Consider the following 21,233-nt stretch of genomic DNA (forward strand, 5'->3'; position numbering starts at 1 on the left):
ATAATTTAATGAAGCGGACAACGACAGCATGCAAGAATATAGTGAACAGAAGTTAGATATTTATTGTAGTTTAGTTACTGTGTATCACTCTGAGAGGGCCATCCTGCATAAGAGTCTCATCTATCCTCGGTATTGGCTGGCGCATTTAAAAAATAAATTTGTCAATGCTTATCAGGTGGACTGTCTCAGAAGATATGTTTAATGGCCACGTCTCATTCTAGGACAAAGCCCTAATCATTAAGTATCCTACATGTGATTAAACTTAAGAGCGGCCAAAGATTTTGTTTGTTTAAAAAGGGGAAAGATTTAAGAGAACAACGAGTTAAGTATAGACTAACCTTAAAGGGCTAATATGGAAACACTTCCCTATTGCCACTTATGTGAATGAGCCAAAGTAAATCTTAAGTTCATTCATAACAACAGGAAATGACACATTATAGTAATCATTTATAAGAATTCGTTGTTCTTTAACCTCTCTACCAGCTGAGATGGATGAAATAGTGAGACCAACTTGCACTTCTTATCCATATTATTCAATATGGATAAGAAGTTAATTACAGAATCGTATCCAGATTTATCTGGACATATGTGTGTGTCCTGGCCAGTTGGGGGGGTTAAGGAAGATTAGTTCTTATCATTTGAAAATTGGAGAGAGGGAAAGAAAACTAACAGGCTTACTTTTTTCACAATATCTGAATTAAATCCTTCATACACAAATTCATTATTTATGAAGAAATATTTAGTTTTATAAAACAAATAATTTGCAACTTCATACAAACATCAACAATTGTAAAAATAATTCCTTTATACATTTGTAAAGAACTAATCTACTATACATTTGCTTTTGTACATTTCTGTTAAACTATATCCATAATTAACAGGATAAGATTTTATTTAAAGTGTCGTAGGAAGCAATCTTATCCTTTCCTTTAATATAGCCTCTTCCTCGATGTTTCTTGTCTTTGAAAATACCAAATTCCAGCTATAAAGCAGATAATGATGGCAGCTATAATGCATATGATAACTAGAATAATTTTGGTTGCAGAAGTATGAGGAACATCTTCTATGTGTTCTGAAAAAGTTCAGAAAATCAATGTAAAGACAATTTTATAACAAAATTACAAATGCAGAAAAGTAAAGTTAAATGGAATGAAAAATTATAAACACTGTAAAGAACTAATTTACCCATAGACTTGTGTGTATTATACATAGATTTATATGTATGTGACCTCCACTCATGAAAAGTGGTAAAATCATGGTACATTAGTGGATGGGCTAAGCTTAAATATATGAGGGTGGCCTGAAAATTTCTTGGCCTAACAATGAAAAAACGAATTTATAATTTCAAAATTATTTTTATTTTTCAACATAATTTCCCTTAAAACTAATACATTTATTCCAGCGATGCTCCAGCACCATTATTCCGTCCCTGTAGTGGTTCTCAGTAATATCTGCAAAATACCCCTCTACAGCTGCAATCGCCACTTGATTCAAAGAAAAATGCTAACCAGCGAGGAAGAGATAGAGAAGTCAAAGGGAGCCAAATCTGGGGAATAGAGTGGATGTTCCAACAATTCATAGTGCAGATCCCCTAATTTTCCCATTGCCAAACCACCTTTGTGGGCAGGTGCATTGTCCTGGTGAAAAATGATTTTTCTTCTACAAACCGGGTCTTTTCTCACAAATTTTTTCGTCTAGTCTGATTAAAAGATCGGAATAATATTCCATGTTATTGTTTTACTCTTTTCAACATAATTAATAAACAAAATGCCTTTAGCATCCCAAAACACCGATGCCATAACCTTTCCTTCTGATGGAACCCACTTTGTCTTCTTTGGTGCTGAACAACTGGCTTCTGTCCACTGTTTTGATTCTGGTGTGTACTGGTGAATCCAAGTCTCATCCATAGTAATAAACTGATGAACAAAATCAGTTTTATTCTTGTTAAAATGCTCCAAGCACTAATCAGAGATTTTAATGCGAGTGCATTTTTGATCTATTGTGAGCAAGCATGGCACCCATCTTGTGCAAAGTTTTTTCATTTGCAGTTCTTCATGCAAAATATATCCTACACATTCTTTTGAAATGCCTGTAGTCTCAGCAATTTCACGCACTTTGACTCACCGGTCATCCATGTCGTGCACTTGATCAATGATTCCTGGTGTTGTTACACTTTTTGGATGTCCTTCACATGGATCATCTTCAAAGCTGGTATGGCCACGTTTAAACTTGGCAGCCCATTTCTTAATTGTCGAAAATGAAGGAGAAGAGTGCCCATAAACTTTTATGAACTTCGAATGTTTGGCGTTAAACCTTCTTTTACAAAGAATTTTATAACCACATGATACTCAATTTTATCCATTTCTAGGGATACAGACAACACTTTTGCTTCAGACAGCTGTATAAAACAAACTACTTGATAGAATGACTTGCAGTTTCACATGGATGCTTATGACAGATGTACCAACTTAGAAAAAAAAAAAACTTGCCGATAGCGTTGCCATCTATGGTCGAGGCCGAGAACTTTTCAAACCACCCTCGTATATATGTTTGTGTGTATTTATTTTTCAAATGATCTGGATATCCTGCTCAAAACCAACTATGGAACTTTTTCAAGTCTCCAATAAGCAGGGCAGTAGCCTCACACCAGTCAATGAAATTCACCTTCCACTAATACATAATCACAAATATCTACATATGCATGGTGGGATTTCAACCCACACCCTATTGGAGCCTAGCAAGAAAGTGGGTAGGGCAAGTCCATGGCCAACCAGGCTGGCTATATAAAGATTTATACACAAAAAAAAGTATTATTGAAACAGAATCATGGTAATTTTTTTGCTAGGAGTTCAAAGTGAGTGAAACTCCTTCATTCATCACAAGAAACTATTCCAATATAATGGACAATTTTAATACATCTATAGAAGGTAATAAAGAGGAAACATCAAAACTGACCATTATGTCAGTGTGTTGGATGGTAAGGTTTTCTATACTGGCTTTAACGGTTGCTAAGTTTCCTCACACTCCAACACACTGACATAATAGTCAGTTTTGATGTCTCCTCTTTATTCACTAATGTCAAACTCAAAGACATCTTCAACCTCATCCAAGCCATATTTCCTTCCAATATCTCAGCTCACCTGAACTCAGGCTATTTCATTTGGCAAGGAAAATTCTAGAAACAGAAGGCAGCCATGGGTTCTCCACCCCTAGCCAACTTCTTCATGGAGACCTTTGAAGAAAGCCTTAAACTCTGCCCAGATATGCTACATAGATGATGTGTTTTCCATTTGGTTACACTCTAGATTTTCCTAACACAATTAAACAATCAGCGCTCTAGGATCCAGTTTACCTTAGAAAAGGAAAACAACAAGTCTTCCACCCTGGCATTCTCCATTTACAGAAAACCCAACCATACAGGTAGATATGTTCACCAGCAGTCAACCCCCCCCCCCCCATCCCAACAATATGGAATTATAAAAACTCTATATAACAGGACAAAATTAACAATGGCCAAGACTGCCCAATGTAGTAGGCCTCTAGGCCCAGCTTTGTTTGCCTTTCTTCAGCCTCATTTGCCCAGTATTAGTGCCTACATGCACATAACATTGTTTTTGTGATCCTGATGATGGCAATGTAACATCGCCAAAATATTGGAAAGTATTAATTAAAGTTATAATTAATATATGGTATTTGTTATTTCCTGGAAAAATAATAGTTATGAGTAAGTCTGTCTACCAGAAATACTATGAGAGTTGCATACAGAAATAAATCACAAGCATCCATACTTCTTTAGCAATTAAGAACCTATTTCCATTTTCAAAATATACTGACTGCAATAATAAAAACCATACTACCGCTTACTAAGACCTGGAAAGAAAAAAATTCCTTTACACATTAATGTCAAATTACAATCTGTATCCTATCCTTTACAAATGGGTTGTAAATCTGGTGTCAGACAAGGATGTACATAATCCCCTCTTTTATTCATTTTTCTTTTATCTATATGGGGAGGATTATCTTTTATCTATATGGGGAGGATTAGCTGTGTTCTCCTACCAGGATCTTTGACTAGCCATCAGTCATGCTTGTAGCATGTTGAGCACAGTTAAACCTGAGATGGATTTCCGTGGTGGGCTATCAACTCCTGCAACAGTCAAAACCCTGATAGAACTGATATAGACAGCAGTGCTAATATTTCAGTGAAGTCTGGAAGGCCATACCCAGGAAGTCTTAGTATTATGTCTCGAAGTGGACCCCGAGAAACATGATGTCATAATAAGAATTGGCAAAGTTGATATTGAGCAAAGAGCTTACGCAGAAAGCTATAAAATGCATATCCCAAGTGGCCAGCGTGGGAAATTAGGCCACCCCCCCCCCACTACAATGCCAAGAAGACAAAAAAAAAGGCTGTAAAGCTCATGGCAAAACACTGGATGTGACTAAATTTCCCCAACTATATGACTACTCCGAGCATGATGCGGTGAGGAAGCTTTCCCAAATAATAAGCAATACTGGAACAGTCCAAAGAATTCATAAATATAACAGTAACCAATGCAATCCTCTTTTCCTCTATATAGGAACATTTAATTGTCGAACACTTAAAGAAGGAGAAGACCTTACCATCCTCCAGCAAGAAATAAAACATTAAATGGGACACCATAATTCCAAACTTAAAATCAGGATCATCCAAATATATGCTTCCACCTCATCCCACACTGATGAAGAGATAGAATCATTTTATGACTCACTGCAGCACACTCTAGACAAAAAAAAAAAGAAAGAAATAGCAATCAAAACTTTACTATAGTAATGGGAGATTTTAAAGCCAAAATAGGTCATCCCATTCACAATTCAAATGGCTAAACAACAAAAAATCAAGAAGTTTTGACTTAAAACCTATTGAAAACAAGAAGGATTACGAAGAAACACTGAATCAATAACTAGACTTAATAAATATATTGAAGAAGAAATAAATAAAATAAGCAAAAACCTAACGGATGTAATAATCTCAGCAAACAATGAATTCAAAAGCAACAAAAAGACCATAAACTTTCAGAGGAAACCTTACAACTACTAATGGTTGTTTTAACTTCTAAAATAGAATATGCAGAACTATGCAAAATAATAAGGGAAAAAATGAGAAATTAAGTAAGATCTTATAACATTACAAAAAATAAAAGAAACAATTGAAAACAATAAAAATAAGAAAATACTAAGAAAACATTTATCAGATGGCAAAAGTCAAATAACTGCAATAAAAGATAACGATGGAATTACAATAAGGAACCAAGAACAAATCCTAAGCAGGTCAGAATAATTTTATAAAGCATTCTATAGTGATCCTTCAATTTATATTAGATAAATCAAATATAAATAACTCTTCTCCATCACATATGGAATTCATCCCTCCATTCACTTCAGATGAAATAAAACAAGCATTAAAACAATTGAAAAATGGAAGATGTCCTGGTGAAGACCAAATTCACATAGAATTAAATAAGGAGGAAACAACATAATTTACCATGTCACAAACTTACTAAATCTATGCCTAGAAGAGGGGAAGATACCAAAAAACTGGAAAAATGTTACTCTGATACTGTTATTTAAAAAAAGGGACAAAGAAGAAGTAAGGAACTATAGACCAATTAGCATTCTCTCTAATCTGTACAAAATTATCACAAAAGCAATAGCAAACAGGTTAACCCCTCGAGGTGCTTAAGGGTCAAAGCTGTATAACTGAGAGGAGACCTTCACATAGCCTTTAAAGGAATGCAGAGAACCGACCAGGGCTTCTGACCTAATGTCCAATCCTCACCTTCTCGTGGTGCAACCTGTTGGGTATCTACCTGGATATTGAACGAACAAGGATGGGCTGGCAATTTGGGATTTAGCCGCCCAAATTGTATTCTTATTGGCTTAAACCAACATACAAAATGATGGTACAACATGACAAAATTTCATGCTGGCTGGGGCATCACCCGGTTATACCAGGGCGAACAGCGAAAAGTCAGCTACTGGAACAAATCTGAAAGCACACCCCAACTCAACATCACCAGAGTTAAAGATCGGTACTATCAACATAAGAAGCCTCAATGGCAAAGAAATGGAGCTAGCTGAGGAATTAGATAAGTACCAGATCGACATAATAGGGATGACTGTAACAAAAAAAGAAAAACTGGTGAGATCTTTTTGAGCAATAAATACAAAATGTTATATTCAGGCAATGACAATCAAGGAAAAGAAGGGGTAGCCATAGTATTCAACACTAAATACGAGGCTAATCTTCTTGAATGGCAGACAGTCTCAAGTAGAGTGATGTGGGCAAATATTAGAAGGGGAACTGGACAATGAGACATTTGTGCCTATGGTCCCACAGAAGGTTCTACTAAGGTAGAAGTGGAGAATTTTTTCATGCTTTAGAGAAAGCAACTGACACAATGAAAAAGGAAAAGTTTGTCCTTGTTGGGGATCTAAATAGCAGAGAAGGAACTGATTGTTAGAAATACAAAAATGTTTTGGGAAAATTTGGAGAAAAGAGCAAAGCTAATAATAATGGCAAATACCTGTTGGATTTCTGCTAAGGACATCGACTGGTTATTACTATCATGTTTCAACATAAAAATGTGCACAAATTCACATGGAGAGAAGAGGCAAGGAATAAGAAAAGATTCATTGACTATGTTATTGTTGATAATAATGTTTTCTTCCTGGTGCAGGACACCAGTGTACAGAGGATTTGAATATGAAATTGAATTTCATATTGAAAAAAATGACATGTAAGAAAGTTTGAAAGCGAATAAAAGTTGAGTGGCTCTCAGATGTGAATTGTAGACTAAAATACACAACGATTATTGAAGAAAAAATGAAAGAGTTTGAGAACAGCAACCCAACCTTGAAGAAAACCCTGATTGATTCAGCCAGAGAGGCATGTGGTGTGGTTTCTGCAAGGATAGAAAAATCAGAACTCCATGGTGGACACAGGAAGTTAAAGAGGCAGTGAAGGAAAAGAAGAAAGCATATCAAAAGTTCCTGGCAAATAAGTCAGCTTGTACTCTTAGAGAATACAGAGACAAATGTAAGAAAGCTAAACAAAAATCATGGGAGGACTTTGGCAAGAACATAGAAAATAAATATCAAGAAGGTGGTAAGATATCTGGAGGTTTGCTTAATGAATGCACTGAGTTACAAGTGCTGGAAAAAAAGGACTATGACTGGTGAATGATTTGCAACAAAGTTCTTCAACATCATGTTCAACTGTTCCATGGTGCTCTAGGCAAAGAATTCATTTTTATGGATGACAGTGCCACACCACATATGCGAGCAGTGGAGATACTTCTGGAGACAGGATATTAATTGAATCAAGTGGCTAGCATGCTCCCTAGATCTCAATCCTATAGAACATGTTTGGAACACAATAGGGAGATTGCACTGCTTCTTGAAATTTCTCTCCAGAAAACAAACAAGGACTTATTCATGTTCTGAAGGAGGAGTGTGCCAGTTTGCCTCAAGAACTCCTGAATTACTTGGTGCTAATCATTGTATGACATAAGAGCTGCACTGCAGTTCATGGTGGACATGTTCCATACTGAAATGTCTCTCTACATAATTTTCTCTAAGTGCTGTACATTAATTCTTTAACAAAGCTTTAGAAATTTTGTAGCTTTTACAATTGCGATTTAATTTGTACAAAGTTTATAACACCATTTTTGTGTAATATAATTAGTATGCTAGCAATAAATTCATGTCCCAATTTGGCTGTAGTCATGAAAAGTTTTTCATTCATATACAGTTAAAAATTAGTTTGTCCTTAGCTTTTGGATATCATTATCTTAAAAACCTTGACCCATAGCTCAGCAGATGTTGAAGAGTACTGGACTATCCCATTCAATTTCATTAGCTGGGGGGGGGGGGGGAACAGTTCAAAGTACTCCAGTTAATATTATAAATGTTAATGTTAAGAGATTTATATTTTGCTTTTGATAAAGTAAAATGGTACAAAATGTTGAAATTAAGCATTCTGTGAGTTGATTTCTAAACAGGATTATGAATAAATATTGAACAAAACTTAACTTAGAATAAACAGCAAATTTTATAAAACACTTAAACACACATGCAGCCATTTTATAACAAACCTTTCTTGAAGTAATTATCTTGAATAGATGCTGAAATTGCTTTTTCAAACATTATTTATATGCAGTAAATATCCATTTTTTAAATGATAAAAAAAATTATATATATTACAGAATAGAAATTGACGAGATTTCGTGTCTGCTGGGACATCACCCAGTTAAAAAAAAGGCTCTGCTCCTTCCTGGAAAAGAAGAAAGCATGCCAAAAGTTCCTAGCAAATAAGTCAGCAACTTCCCTAAAAGAATACAGATAAAAATGTAAGCACAAGCTAAGTCATGGGAAGACTCTAATAAGAATATAGAAGATACATATCAAATAAGGTGGGAAATTTTTCTGGAGGCTATGGAAAAGCTTAGAAATACAGGAAAAAGTACTATAAAAGGAATGAAAGATGATTAAGGTGACATGAAAACTAAATATAGGATATCCCAGATGTCTGGAGTAATTACTTTGAAAGAGTGTTATAGAATACAAGAAGTGAAAGAACAGTAGTAGAAAATATTCAAGAGGAAGGCATACTGGAGAATATACTAAGTGTTTCCGGTAAGATTTATGCAAGCATACTTGATAAGAGGTTGAGAAGGATTGTGGAAGAGAAACTTGGAGAAGAACATGCTGGGTTCAGGCAAATAGAGGTTGTCATGATCAGATGTTCACTTTATGATGAATTGCTGAGAGATCATTGGAATATGGCAAGAATCAGTACTTCAGTTTTGTAGATATGGAAAAGGCATACAACAAAGTGCCCAGAGAAAAGCTTTTCAAAACCCTACAATTATATAGGGTAAATGGAACATTACATATAGCAATACATAGTCTATATTAAGTTGTAAGTGAGCAGTTAGAACTGAAGGAAATACAGAAGATGTCTTGATGTAAAATCAGGAGTAAATTACCCCCCACTCTTATTCATCATCTATATGGATCACATGAAAGAAAGTGACATTAGGCCTGATATTAGAATTGGAGATGTGAAGAAGCCTGGCTCTTTGCTTTATGGAGATGCACTCCTAAACACATCAAGTGCAAGTCTCCAGGATTGTCTAACAGCTGTAACAAATTTGGTGTGAAAATCAGCAATAGAAAGACCAAAACTATGAAAATAATCTGAACACATCAACTCTATTCTGGATGGAGAGTCTATAGAAGTAAAAATTTCAGTTATTAGGTGCACTTTTTAGTGAAGATGGCAAGTTATATCTGGAAATAGACAAGAGAATAAGTAAAGCAAGTATGGTGGGTAACCAGCTGAATAAGTTTATATGCAATAAAAGAGAAATTAGCCAAAACACCAAACTAGCAGTATACAAGTGTTCAAACTAGTTTAAAGCACTCAAAGACTAGAGACCACATATATGAGGGTTCTGAGAAAAATTAGGGGAGTGAACAGATGGAATCAATGGCAGAATCATATTAAAAAGGAACTTAACATTGTTTGCATTCAAGAAACTAAGTAGACATAATCTAAGGTGGTATGGTCATTTAAACAGAAAGGCTAGCAAAATAGGTGCTTGATGGCAAGAAAGAGAACCATACGAAGGCTAAAGTCTAGGTGCCTGAGATGCACAAAATGTTAGTTATGACAATATTGGAGTACTGACAAGTGAGAGACTAATTTGGAGGAAAATTGTGGACAGGAGATTAATAATAATGTAAGGTTAATCATGCAGTGCTGTCATAGTAGCCTGAATACCCCTTGTGGATACATATCAGGAAATTGATGGTGATGAAGTTTCTCTTATTTTGTCCTCTCATCCACAAGCTATAACTGTAAGATAACAGGAAGAAAAATATAAAAATACAGTGTATGTTTATTCTGCTTAACATTGCTATCTTATTAAAAATTTGTAGCACTGTAAAGAATGACATGGTTCTTACTTGCCATAGTACTTCCTCTGAGATTACATCTATAAATGGAAGTTAATCCAGTTATGTGTTTTCCTGGGTATGAAGGATTATAATATCTAGTAACAGAGAAGAAATTGATGGCTCTGTGTTACTTCAATTCTGTTGCATGCTTCATATCCATATTTTGGTGAACATGTAAACTGGCTTTGTTAGTAATGCAAACCAACTTCTCATTCTCCTCTTTAATTCCATCTACTGCTATTTTTCTGTAAGTCTTCCTTATAGAGGGACTATGGCCTCCAGATGTTCAAGATACAGGAATCTCCTAACTAAGATATTAACAGATTCCTTCTTTCTCACTGATCACTTGCTTGCCCACACATGGCTCTACTGTGTGAGAGGTTTGCAACCTGTCATATTGGAGACTCATACAAAATAAAACTACCTTTGTTTTCTCTTATTATTACACTTAAAGGTTATACTACAATCACAGGCAACATTCATTTGGCAAATAGATATTCTTACCAATTTTAATTACATCAAAATGTGTGTCAGCAGTTTCCCCTCTCATAGTATGTATTGGTCATTTATATGTGATAAAAATTACATTATTTTTTAATCCTATACCCAAGCATATACAAAATATCTTCATGACTAGTCCACCTATATATAGAGGCTGTTGACTTCACATCAATTACCTCAGTATCCCATAATACAAATCACAGTTACTTTCAGTGTATATTAGTATGAATGGTTATATTGCATTACACCATATACAAAACAATGAGCAATGGTCACTGAAAGAATTGTGTTTTGCAAAAATCTGAATATGAATTCATATTCCACTCAAAAATTGCAAATAACAGGAGAACTAATTTTTTTTTATTTTCATATTTAATAAAAAAATATACAATGGTCAATATTATGGATTGTGTTTAATCCCCTCAAAATATTGTTATGACAAAACTGTAGTAGTCATTCCTAAGTAATATACAAGATATTACTAAATAAAATTTTTATTATTTAGTAATATCTGTTAATTAAAATTAGTAATAATGGCAATGGCTGACTGTATACCTAGAGTCCGAATAATAAATCATGTAGGGGTTAAATGGATGAATAACACCATTAAGCTTGAGCTGCAAAAATATAAACAACTGTGGAGGGAATTTAAGGAGGCAGGTGACTGGCAGGCACATGAATGGTATAAAGCACAGGCCAGAAGGGTAACGAGTGTGGTAAGAAAAGCAAAAGCGGATTATGAAAGAACATTAGCCATGCAGGCTAAAGAGAATCCCAAACAGTTTTTTTGATATGTTGCAAGTAAAAGAAAAAATGTATATGGCAGAATGATTTTAAAGAATGCCAATGGTAGGGAGGTAACTGAATCAGTTGATATAGTGGAATTACTGAGCAAGCACTTTGCAAGAGTATATCATCCAGGTGGTGACATTGCAGGAATGAATGAACCAATAGCTTATACGGGAATTGTGGTGAATGAAGTGGAGATGAATAGTCTATTACAAAACCTCAATGTCAATACATCTGTGGGACTGGATGGTATACCAGCTCGTGTCTTACGTGAAGCTGCTAAAGAATTGTCAGTGCCCATGACCATTTTGTTTAATTTGAGTCTCAGGTCTGGGTTAGTTCCGAGGTGGTGGAAAGAGGGGAAAATAGTTCCGCTGCATAAAGGAGGTTCCAAGACTGCTGTTGTAAATTACCGACCGATCAGCATATCAGGAATCATTGTCAAGGTCTTGGGGAAAATAGTCAAGAGGAAAATACAGGATTGGATACAGTATCCCATTTTCATCTATCCAATCCTGTATTTTCCTCTTGACTATTTTCTCCAAGACCTTGACAACGATTCCTAAATGGTCGGTAATTGCATGGTTTTGTGAAGGGTAGATCATCCCTCAGTAACTTGCTCACGTTTAATAACAAAGTGACGGCTGAAATGGATAACAGTAATGGATTTACAGTGATTCTACTGGACCTCGCTCAGGCCTTTGACAAGATACTACCACATGGAATTCTAATCAGTAAACTGCAGCATATGGGGATGGATTAGGGTTGGTGAGATGAATAGGAGGATGGTTGATGGAGAGATATCAGAAAGTGGTTTATTCAGGAGTCGAGTCCAAAAGACGGCCTGTGACTAGTGGTTGCCGCAGGGTTCTGTTCTTGGACCACTACTGTTCAATTTGTTCATTAACGATATAGGAGGGGATCTGTTCATTTGTTTGCTGATGATGCAAAGTTGGGTAGAGCAATAGTGAATGCACAGGATGTCAAAATTTTGCAGGATGATTTGCATAGTTTGGAGGATTTGACATCCATTCTCCTTAGTCTGGGCTAAGGAGAATGGATGTCAATTTAATGTGGAAAAATGTAAGGTTTTGCATTTTGGGGTGAAATGATTAGCAGCAGTATATCACACTGGTGAAACTGTACTCCAGGAGATTGACGAGGCCAGGGATTTGGGAGTGTTGGTGGATATGGAGTTGAAGTTTAGGGGACACATCGCAAAAGTGGCTAAATCAGCTCATCAAATCACTTGGTTGCTGAAAAATACTTTAACAAGCAGAGACAAACAGGTTATTGTTCCTCTGTATCGAGCCTTGATAAGACCCCATCTAGACTACTGTGCCCAGATTTGGGCACCAAGGTTTCTTCTTCTTGATGGGGAGGAGGTGGAGAGGATCCAGCAACGAGCGACCAAGATGATAGCAGGTCTATGGAACGAACCTTATGAGAACGGGTTGAAGATTTGTGGGTTGCAGAAATTGGTTGATAGGCAGAAAAGGGGTGATATGATTGAGACATTCAAATTACTGAAGGGTTTCTATAAGATTAATTCAGAAGATATTTTTGAGAATAGGACTGGTAGTAGAGGACTAGGGGCCATACATGGAAGCTGGGCAAGAGTGTGGTTAGCAAGGGTGTTAGAGCTAGGTTTTTTACTTGGAGAGTGATGAATAAGCTGCCAGTCTGTTGTGGGTGCCATGACTGTGAATGAGTTCAAGGCAGGGTATGATAGATACTGTGTGAATGTCGAATAGTTGTTCTTGACATGATTTTAGAGCCTCCCTCGATGGTCTCGATGGTATCGACTCCTTGCAGTTGCCCGTAATAATAATAATAATTAACAAAAGTATGTACCTAGAGTAAGGAGAACAAATACAATTTCATATCCCTTACCTCTTGGTGCAGCAAAATGTTCGGCTGAAGGCAGTATGTATGAACGATCTTCCTCCTTTTCCTAAGAGAATTTTTCAATATAATTATAAGGCTGATCACAACTGGATAAATAAAAAAATTAATATAAAAATAAAATTAGACTTAACTGAACAGGCTTACAGAATACACCATCATTGTGAAATAAATATATTGCAAATTCACTTGATCAACAAAGAGCCGTGTTGGCTGTTTTAATTTTTTATTCCTATAGTTATAAATCAATCATCCCATCTACCTTTATGTAAAGAGGCACAGTCATCGACAATTAGTAACAGAAGTGGCGGCAATTAGAAGCAGAAGTTCTTGAAGTACGGATCCAGAGGAGAATTTACCCGTATGCTGAAACCTTTTGTATGTGCTATTTCAGTACCGCGGTAGCAAGATACTCCTGAAGGAAGCCTAAAACTCGAGATGAAAGAAAAGCCATAAAGACTTTAGTAAAAGACTCTTGACTGAATGTGCGACAAAGTCTCTGTAAGTTAATCCTTTTGTATATTTTCTCTTATAATCTAAGAGATATGTTGTATACGGACTGTTAAGAATTAGTTTAATAGTAATAAGAAGTGTCCATAAGAGAGTCGATTGGCATGTTAGAGGTTGATATCAAATTTGTAAAAATAACTTAACAGAGAGTTAGCTAACCTCTTTGCGAGTAAACTAGAAGATTAATAAGTTGAATTTGTAAGCAGAGAGTAAATAAGTTTTTGAGTTAAAGATATTTAGTATTGAAGTGAAAGAGTTCTAATTTTATGCTAAAGATTTTATAGATGGGGAGAGAGAGAGCAATCTCCCTGTCGTTTGATTCATGTATATTTCATATTAATGTAAATAAATGTGTTTTAATTATTTGTTAAAAGAGTGCTGCCTGATCCTTTAATTTTCAACTGCACTGTTCCTAAATAAATCGGACTTGTGAGCAGGAAACAACTGAGGCATTAAAACTGCAGTTCAATTACTTAAGAACCATGACTGTTTATGTAAACTTTGCTGACGTTAGTAACGTCAACAAAGTTTACATACTAACGTAACTCTCTTACTAACATAAGTTCGCTTACGTTAGTAAGAGAGAGATCTACCGGAAGTTTTATCGAGTCTTATGCTGAATATTTGATATGCTGATGGCGCAGTCTTACAAATAACTTTTTCAGTGTACATAGGCATATGACTAATAAGTATGGAAGGTGGATGAACATAATATGCAGTAGAGTAAGTGATTAAGGTTACAAGAGAGAAAGCGCAAACTGCTAATTAGTAATAAAGAATAAAGCTAGAGAATAGAGATATAGGAAAACAACATCATATATTATTACAATATGGTGGGCAGAGACAAGATGCAACATGTACATCAAATGGACGAAAGGAAATGCATCAAGAGACATGACTGCCTTCAAATGTTGGAATTATGCATCTTAAAGAGACTGCTTATGTATGAGGGCATAGATGATGAATCAGGGAAATAAGAGTATGTTATGAATGAAGTACAGATACCGTTGAGCTTTTCATCAGAGAGGTGTTGACCCAATACATGGCAGGCAGGATGGGACATGCCTATATGGAATGGGGGGGGGGGGGGAGGCAGAATGAACATATCATATTGGATAACTGATTTGATTCAGATTAAAGAATTTAAGATTTAAAGGTTAACTGCAATATTTGCTTACCAATGATAGTACTATCAGAAATAAGGGGACGGGGGGAAGAGAAGATTTTGGCATTGGTCAACACTAAGTCAAAAATTACAGGAATCAATGAGACTTGGTTGATGAAGGGAATGGTCACCAGAACAAAATGTGAGAAGTGTATTTTCAAAGAGGACAGAATAACAATAAACAATAACAATTGTGAGAGGCAGTGCATTTGTGGTTATCCAGTGCAAGATAGAGTTCACGGGACAAAATACATAATAAGATACTGTTATGTCTGGTGACGCATAGGAAGGCAAAAATGAAATTTATAGGCAAACATCAATGAACTCAGAGTGGCTAACTATTATGAGAACATAAGCTGCAAGGAGAAAACGAATGTTGATCTGCTGACAGCATCAGCAGACTTATCCATATATGAGGTAGCTACTGGATCATTGACTGAAAAGAACAATTACACAGCAAAGACTTAGGAAGTGGCTAAACATATGAAATTTGCAGTTAAGACATACATAGCAGGTCATCATGATAATCTCAGAAAACAGCATGGAGTAATAATATAAACTGTAGTGGACTGCACTTCCAGTTTAGAAGGATAAATCAAGCAGGAGGTTAAAAGGATCAGTAACATATTTAAGTAGAACTGCATAAAAATAAAATGTTTTAGAAGAAATAAATGAAAAAAGCATAATGGATAAGCTCATGAACAGTGCAAACTGCAGATTAGAAAAATCATAGGAAATTAAGAGAGGAAAAGAGATATGAGGAAATTAGCAGGACAGGGTAAACAGAATCTCAGAATTTTGCCAAGTTTCTAAGACAGAAACCAAATTATTGACCAACCACTGTGTTTTAGAAAACATAATGGAAAAGTTGGTTAAGCCTCAAATTCAGAAATGGGTGGAATACGATACTCCACAAGAACAGATGAGTTAATAAGAGAAATGGTTAAATTTGAAGGAATTATGCACAGAAGGCTATTACATCAACTGATGCATATGGGAGAGATGGGATATACAGATAATAATACCAGGTGCCACCATCGGGATTCAAATCCCAGTCTTCGAAACCAAAGGACAAATGTAAGAAGGAAATCCACTGCAGTCAGTCCTATCCAACTGTTTTGTATATTCTTCCTTCATATGTACAATAAACATGGAATCTTCCCCCATAACCAAGTCTTGCACAGAGCATTTAGATAAAAAAGCACTTGACACAGCTACAGTAAAACTGGTCTTCATGCCATTTAGGCCCCATCATCATTATCAAATTCCTACCATGTACCCTCAAAGGGTGTACAGAATATGATAGTACTACATGAAAAATTTACATCATTACTAACTTCCTATCTACAATTTTCCTCCAAATCAGTCTGATACTTGGCAAGACTCCAACATCACCAGATATTATATTTCTATCCTCTAAGGCACACTGTACCGTATCAATCCACCTATATCTTGGTCTTCCTCTGGGTCATTTTCCTGCCAACCTGCAGAGAACACCTGTTTTGGTAATCTTTCCGAGCCGATTCTGTTTAAGTGACCATACCACGAGATTATCTCTGCTAATGCATTCCTCGATGCTGACAATTCAAGTTCTTTCCTAATATCCTCATTTTTAATATGATATTGCCATTGATGCCATCTGTTCACACCTCTAATCTTTCTCAGGACACTCATATCTGCGGTCTCCAGTCTTTGGTCAAGTGTTTTACTTCTGACCCAGCTCTCAGATCCATAAGTTAAAATTGGCTTTAATACTGTCTTGTATACAGCTAATTTAGTGTTCCAACTAATTTCTCTCTTATTCCATATGAATTTATTCAATTGACTTCCTACCATACCAGCTTTGTTGATTCCGTTGTCTATTTCCATATTTAATTTACCATATTCACTAAAAATCGTGCCTAAGTAGATGAAATGTTTTACTTGTTCCACGGGTTCTCCGTTTACAATGCAGTTGACATTTTCAACAATTCTTCCTATTTTCATTGTTTTGTCTTTTTATTGCTGACTTCCATACCACATCTATTACAACAGTTATTCAATTTAGTCTGAGAATTTTGCAGACTTGTAGCAGATTTATTTAGAAGTATAACATCATCCGCATAAAGCAAAGAGCTGACTTTAACATCTCCAATTTTGATATCATGTTTAATACCACTTTCCCTTCATAATGTGATCCATATAGATAATGAATAACAGAGGGGATAATGTACATCCTTGTCTCACTCCAGAGTTAACATTAAACCATCTTCCTGTACTTCCTTCAATTGTAACTGCTGACTTACTCAAATACAGACTTAGTATTGCTCGATATAATGCCCCACTGACACCATGTAACTGTAGCATATTAAATAGCTTCTCTCTCTTGGCACCTTGTAATATGCCTTTTCCAGATCGACAAAACTTAAATACAGATCTTTGTTATATTCCCATGATTTCTCCACTATTTGTCGTAAACCGAAGATCTGATCCAGACAGCCTTTATTTGGCCTGAATCCAGCTTGTTCTTCACCAAGCTTTACTTCCACAATTCTCCTCCGCCGTTTCTCAAGTATACTGGCATAAATCTTACCAGGAACACTCAGTAGGGAAATCCCTCTGTAATTCTCACATTCAGTTTTATTTCCCTTTTTATATATGGGTACTATTAGAGCTCTACTCCAATCATCAGGAATTCGTCCCTCTGTCCAGGCCTTCTGAACTATGCAGTGCAGCAACTGTAAGACTTTTATACCACCATACTTCAGCATTTCTGGTCGAATATCATCTACTCCTGCTGCCTTTCCACATTTCAAGCCTTTGATGGCTTTTCTACTTCAAGTATGGATATGTATTCCTGACTGCATGCCTGGTCAGTGTTTTTTACCACTGTGCTGTCATCACTGCTTGTTTCATTTAGCAGTTTTTCAAAGTAATTACTCCATAGTTCAAAGATATCTTTTTCTCCTGTTTTCATGTCATCTTTATCATCTTTAATTCCTTTTATAGCACTCTTTCCTCCATTCTTAAGCTTCTTCAACAACCTCCAGAATATTTTGCCACCTTCTTGATATTTATTTTCTATATTCTTGCCAAAGTCCTCCCATGACTTTTGTTTAGCTAGTTTTACACAGTGTTTAGCATTCTTGCATTTGTCTCTATGTTCTCTAAGAGCACAAGCTGACTTATTTGACAGGAACTTTTGGTATGCTTTCTTCTTTTCCTTCACTGCCTCTTTAACCTCCTGTGTCCACCAGGGAGTTCTGATTTTTTTTTATCCTTACAAACAACCTCACCACATGCCTCTCTGGCAGAATCAATCAATGTTTTCTTCAGAGTTTGCCAATGAATCACCAAGGTTTGATTCCTGTTCTCAAACTCTTTCATTTTTCCTTCAATAATCTTTGTGTATTTTAGTCTACAGCTCACATCTGAGAGCTGCTCAACTTTTATTCACTTTAAAACTTTCTTACATGTTATTCTTTTCAACATGAAATTCAATTTCATCCTGCGCAAGACTAAATAGTGATCACTTCCAATTTCAAATCCTCTGTACACTCTGGTGTCCTGCACCAGGGAGAAAACATCACTATCAACAATAACATAGTCAATGAGACTTTTCTTATTCCTAGCCTCTTCTCTCCATGTGAATTTATGCACATTTTTATGTTGGAACATGGTGTTAGTAATAACCAGTCCATGTTCTGAGCAGAAATCCAACAGATATTTGCCATTATTATTAGCTTTGCTCTTTTCTCCAAATTTTCCCAAAATATTTTTGTATGTCTCACAATCATTTCCTACTCTGCTATTTAGATCCCCAACAAGGACCAACTTTTCATTTTTCATTGTGTCAGTTGCTTTTTCTAAAGCCTCAAAAAATTCCTCCACTTCTACCTTAGTAGAACCTTCTGTGGGACCATAGGTACAAATAAGTCTCACTGTCCAGTTCCCCATCTCATATTTTCCCACATTACTCTACTTGAGACTGACTGCCATTCAAGAAGATTAGCCTCGTATTTTGTGTTGAATACTATGGCTACTCCTTCTTTTCCTTGATTGTCATTGCCTGAATATAACATTTTGTATTTATTGCTCAGAAAGATCTCACCAGTTTTGGTCTTTTTTGTTTCAGTCACCCCTATTATGTCGATCTGGTACTTATGTAATTCCTCAGCTAGCTCCATTTCTTTGCCATTCAGGCTTCTTACGTTGATAGTACTGATCTTTAACTCTGCTGTGTTGAGTTGGGGTTTATTTTCAGATTTGTTCCAGTAGCTGACTTTTCGCTGTTCGCCCTGGTTCCCTGGCAAAAACAACGGGGGCCTTGTTGAATCAGGCGACGCCCCAGCCGGCATGAAATTTTGTCATGTTGTACCATCATTCTATATTTTGGTTCAACCAATAAGAATACAATTTGGTCGGCTAAATCCCAAATTGGCAGCCCATCCTCGTCCGTTCAGTATCCAAGTAGATACCTAACAGGGTGCACGATGAGAAGGTGAGGATTGGACATTAGGTCAGAAGCCCTGGTCGGTTACAAAGTGCCTTAGAGGATAGAAATATAAGATCTGATAATGTTGGAGTCTTGACAAGTAACAGAACTGATTTGGATGAAAATTGTAGATAGGAAGTAAGTAATGATGTAAATTTTTACATCATTAAATGTAGTACTATCATATCCTGTACACCCCTTGAGGGTACATGTCAGGAATTTGATGATGATGATGATTGTTTCTTGGCTTCAAGTGATTCCTAAAATGAAACACAATATACTAATGCTTCATGAAGAGGACACTTTTCGATGCTTAAACATTGCATCACATTCGTGTTAGTAGCCTGGGTGTGCATTCAAAATAAATACACCTTTGATCAGACATACAGATGACACAGTGGGTCAAATTCTTAGCGTTCCAGTTGTTTTAAACCTCCCAGAAAGCAAGGCAGGGTGAGCACGGAAACAATTGCACTTAATAATCAGTGGTTATTGATTGGTTATTGTTTCAACCAATCCAACTGAACATTGTCATTTGTTATCAGTTACTGTTTTTGTTTTCTGAGTTTCATCTGCTTTACGTGCGTGAAGTGTGAACTGACGTGGTAGGCAAGTTTTTATATATAATTTTCCATAAATTTATAACTTTTTTTGGCCCACATTTACAATGGAAAACAATATTGACGATCTAATGAATGTCCCGTTTTCTGAGAACTTTTGCGAATTGTACGACTACAGTCAAAAGAGATAAGCCTCATTGGCAAACAAAGATTTATTGAAGTTACAAATGTGTTTAGTTAGCTGTTCTGTTTACTACTACAATATTTACTGAGCAAGTGCAAAGATGCAAAAACTGTCATGAGTACATGACACTCTTCTCTATTTCACAATACAATACAGTAGAATGGTTAGCTTGATGTGAAGTGTGGTGAAGACTTTTTTGTTGGCCTTGTTTATTATTCTTCAGAGAAAGGCATTTGGAATAAGCATGGATATTCTGACCTTAAAACAGCAGCAGTGCAAAAACAATTACATGTTCAGTCAATTTTAAATCTTAAGGTATTTGGAAAACAAAGAATTGACACTCTCATTGGCAAACAAAGAAAAATTGAAGCTACAAATGTGTTTAGTTAGCTCTTCTGTTTACTACTACAATAAATCTGTTCTGTTTGCATCCATGCGGCATAGTTTCCAGAAGTGGGATGTTTTTCCATTAAGTGTATCGCTCGAGCAGTCTCTAATTACACTAATTGTTCCTAAATATAGTCCCCAGATGTTAAATGTCTGTACTGTATTTAGTGATAAATAAAGCTACTTGCTTTTCTTCCTTGTGCAGCACAGCATCTGTTGAGGTTGAAAAGTTTCTTAAGGTGTAGGAACTTTTTTATTCTAGTTTTCAGAAACAACAGACAGTAAAATTTATCTATTCCTGAATAAAAATGAATACCTTAATGCATTATAAAAAGTTGTTGATCTACAACAAAATATTGGGTTGGCAAATAAGTTTATTCGGCTTTTCAGAGTAAGAATGAAACACATTTTATTTAATATATATAATACATACTAGTCGGTTATATATTGAACCTCTTTATCAATGACTTCTTGTTCACCAACTTCATTATGCCACATTCATAAAACTCTTGAGGTTTACTGGCAAAAAACTGATCCAGGTGTCTTTTGACAGCCTCCTCATTAGCGAAGGTTTTTCCGTTCAGAGAATTCTGCAACGATCAGAATAAGTGGTAATCGGAAGGTGCCAGGTCCGGTGAATACGAAGGATGCAGCAAAACATCGCAGCCAAGACGTAACAATTTACTCTGGGTTGTTAACGATGTGTGGGATCTGGCGTTGTCGTGGTGAAAGACGACTCCTTTCCGATTTGTCAAT

At 36.0% G+C, this 21,233-nt stretch overlaps 1 protein-coding gene across 1 annotated transcript in view; it reads right to left on the minus strand.

Annotated features, from left to right (window-relative positions):
- Window positions 1-719: 719 nt before the first annotated feature.
- LOC150107254 (vesicular integral-membrane protein VIP36-like) overlaps window positions 720-21,233 on the minus strand; it is a 126,663-nt gene continuing 106,149 nt past the window's right edge. The window contains exons 8-9 of the mRNA XM_090391103.1: window positions 13,186-13,246; window positions 720-1,072 (exon numbers count right to left, since the gene is read on the minus strand). Of these exons, the coding sequence (XP_090247229.1) occupies window positions 930-1,072; window positions 13,186-13,246 (204 nt within the window). The 3' untranslated portion in view covers window positions 720-929. The remainder of the gene's footprint in view (window positions 1,073-13,185; window positions 13,247-21,233) is intronic.

The sequence above is a fragment of the Typopeltis vanoorti genome, chromosome 4 (genome assembly GCF_054136105.1).
Source record: "Typopeltis vanoorti isolate ZY-2024b chromosome 4, IOZ_Tvanoo_1.0, whole genome shotgun sequence".
Classification (NCBI taxonomy): domain Eukaryota; kingdom Metazoa; phylum Arthropoda; class Arachnida; order Uropygi; family Thelyphonidae; genus Typopeltis; species Typopeltis vanoorti.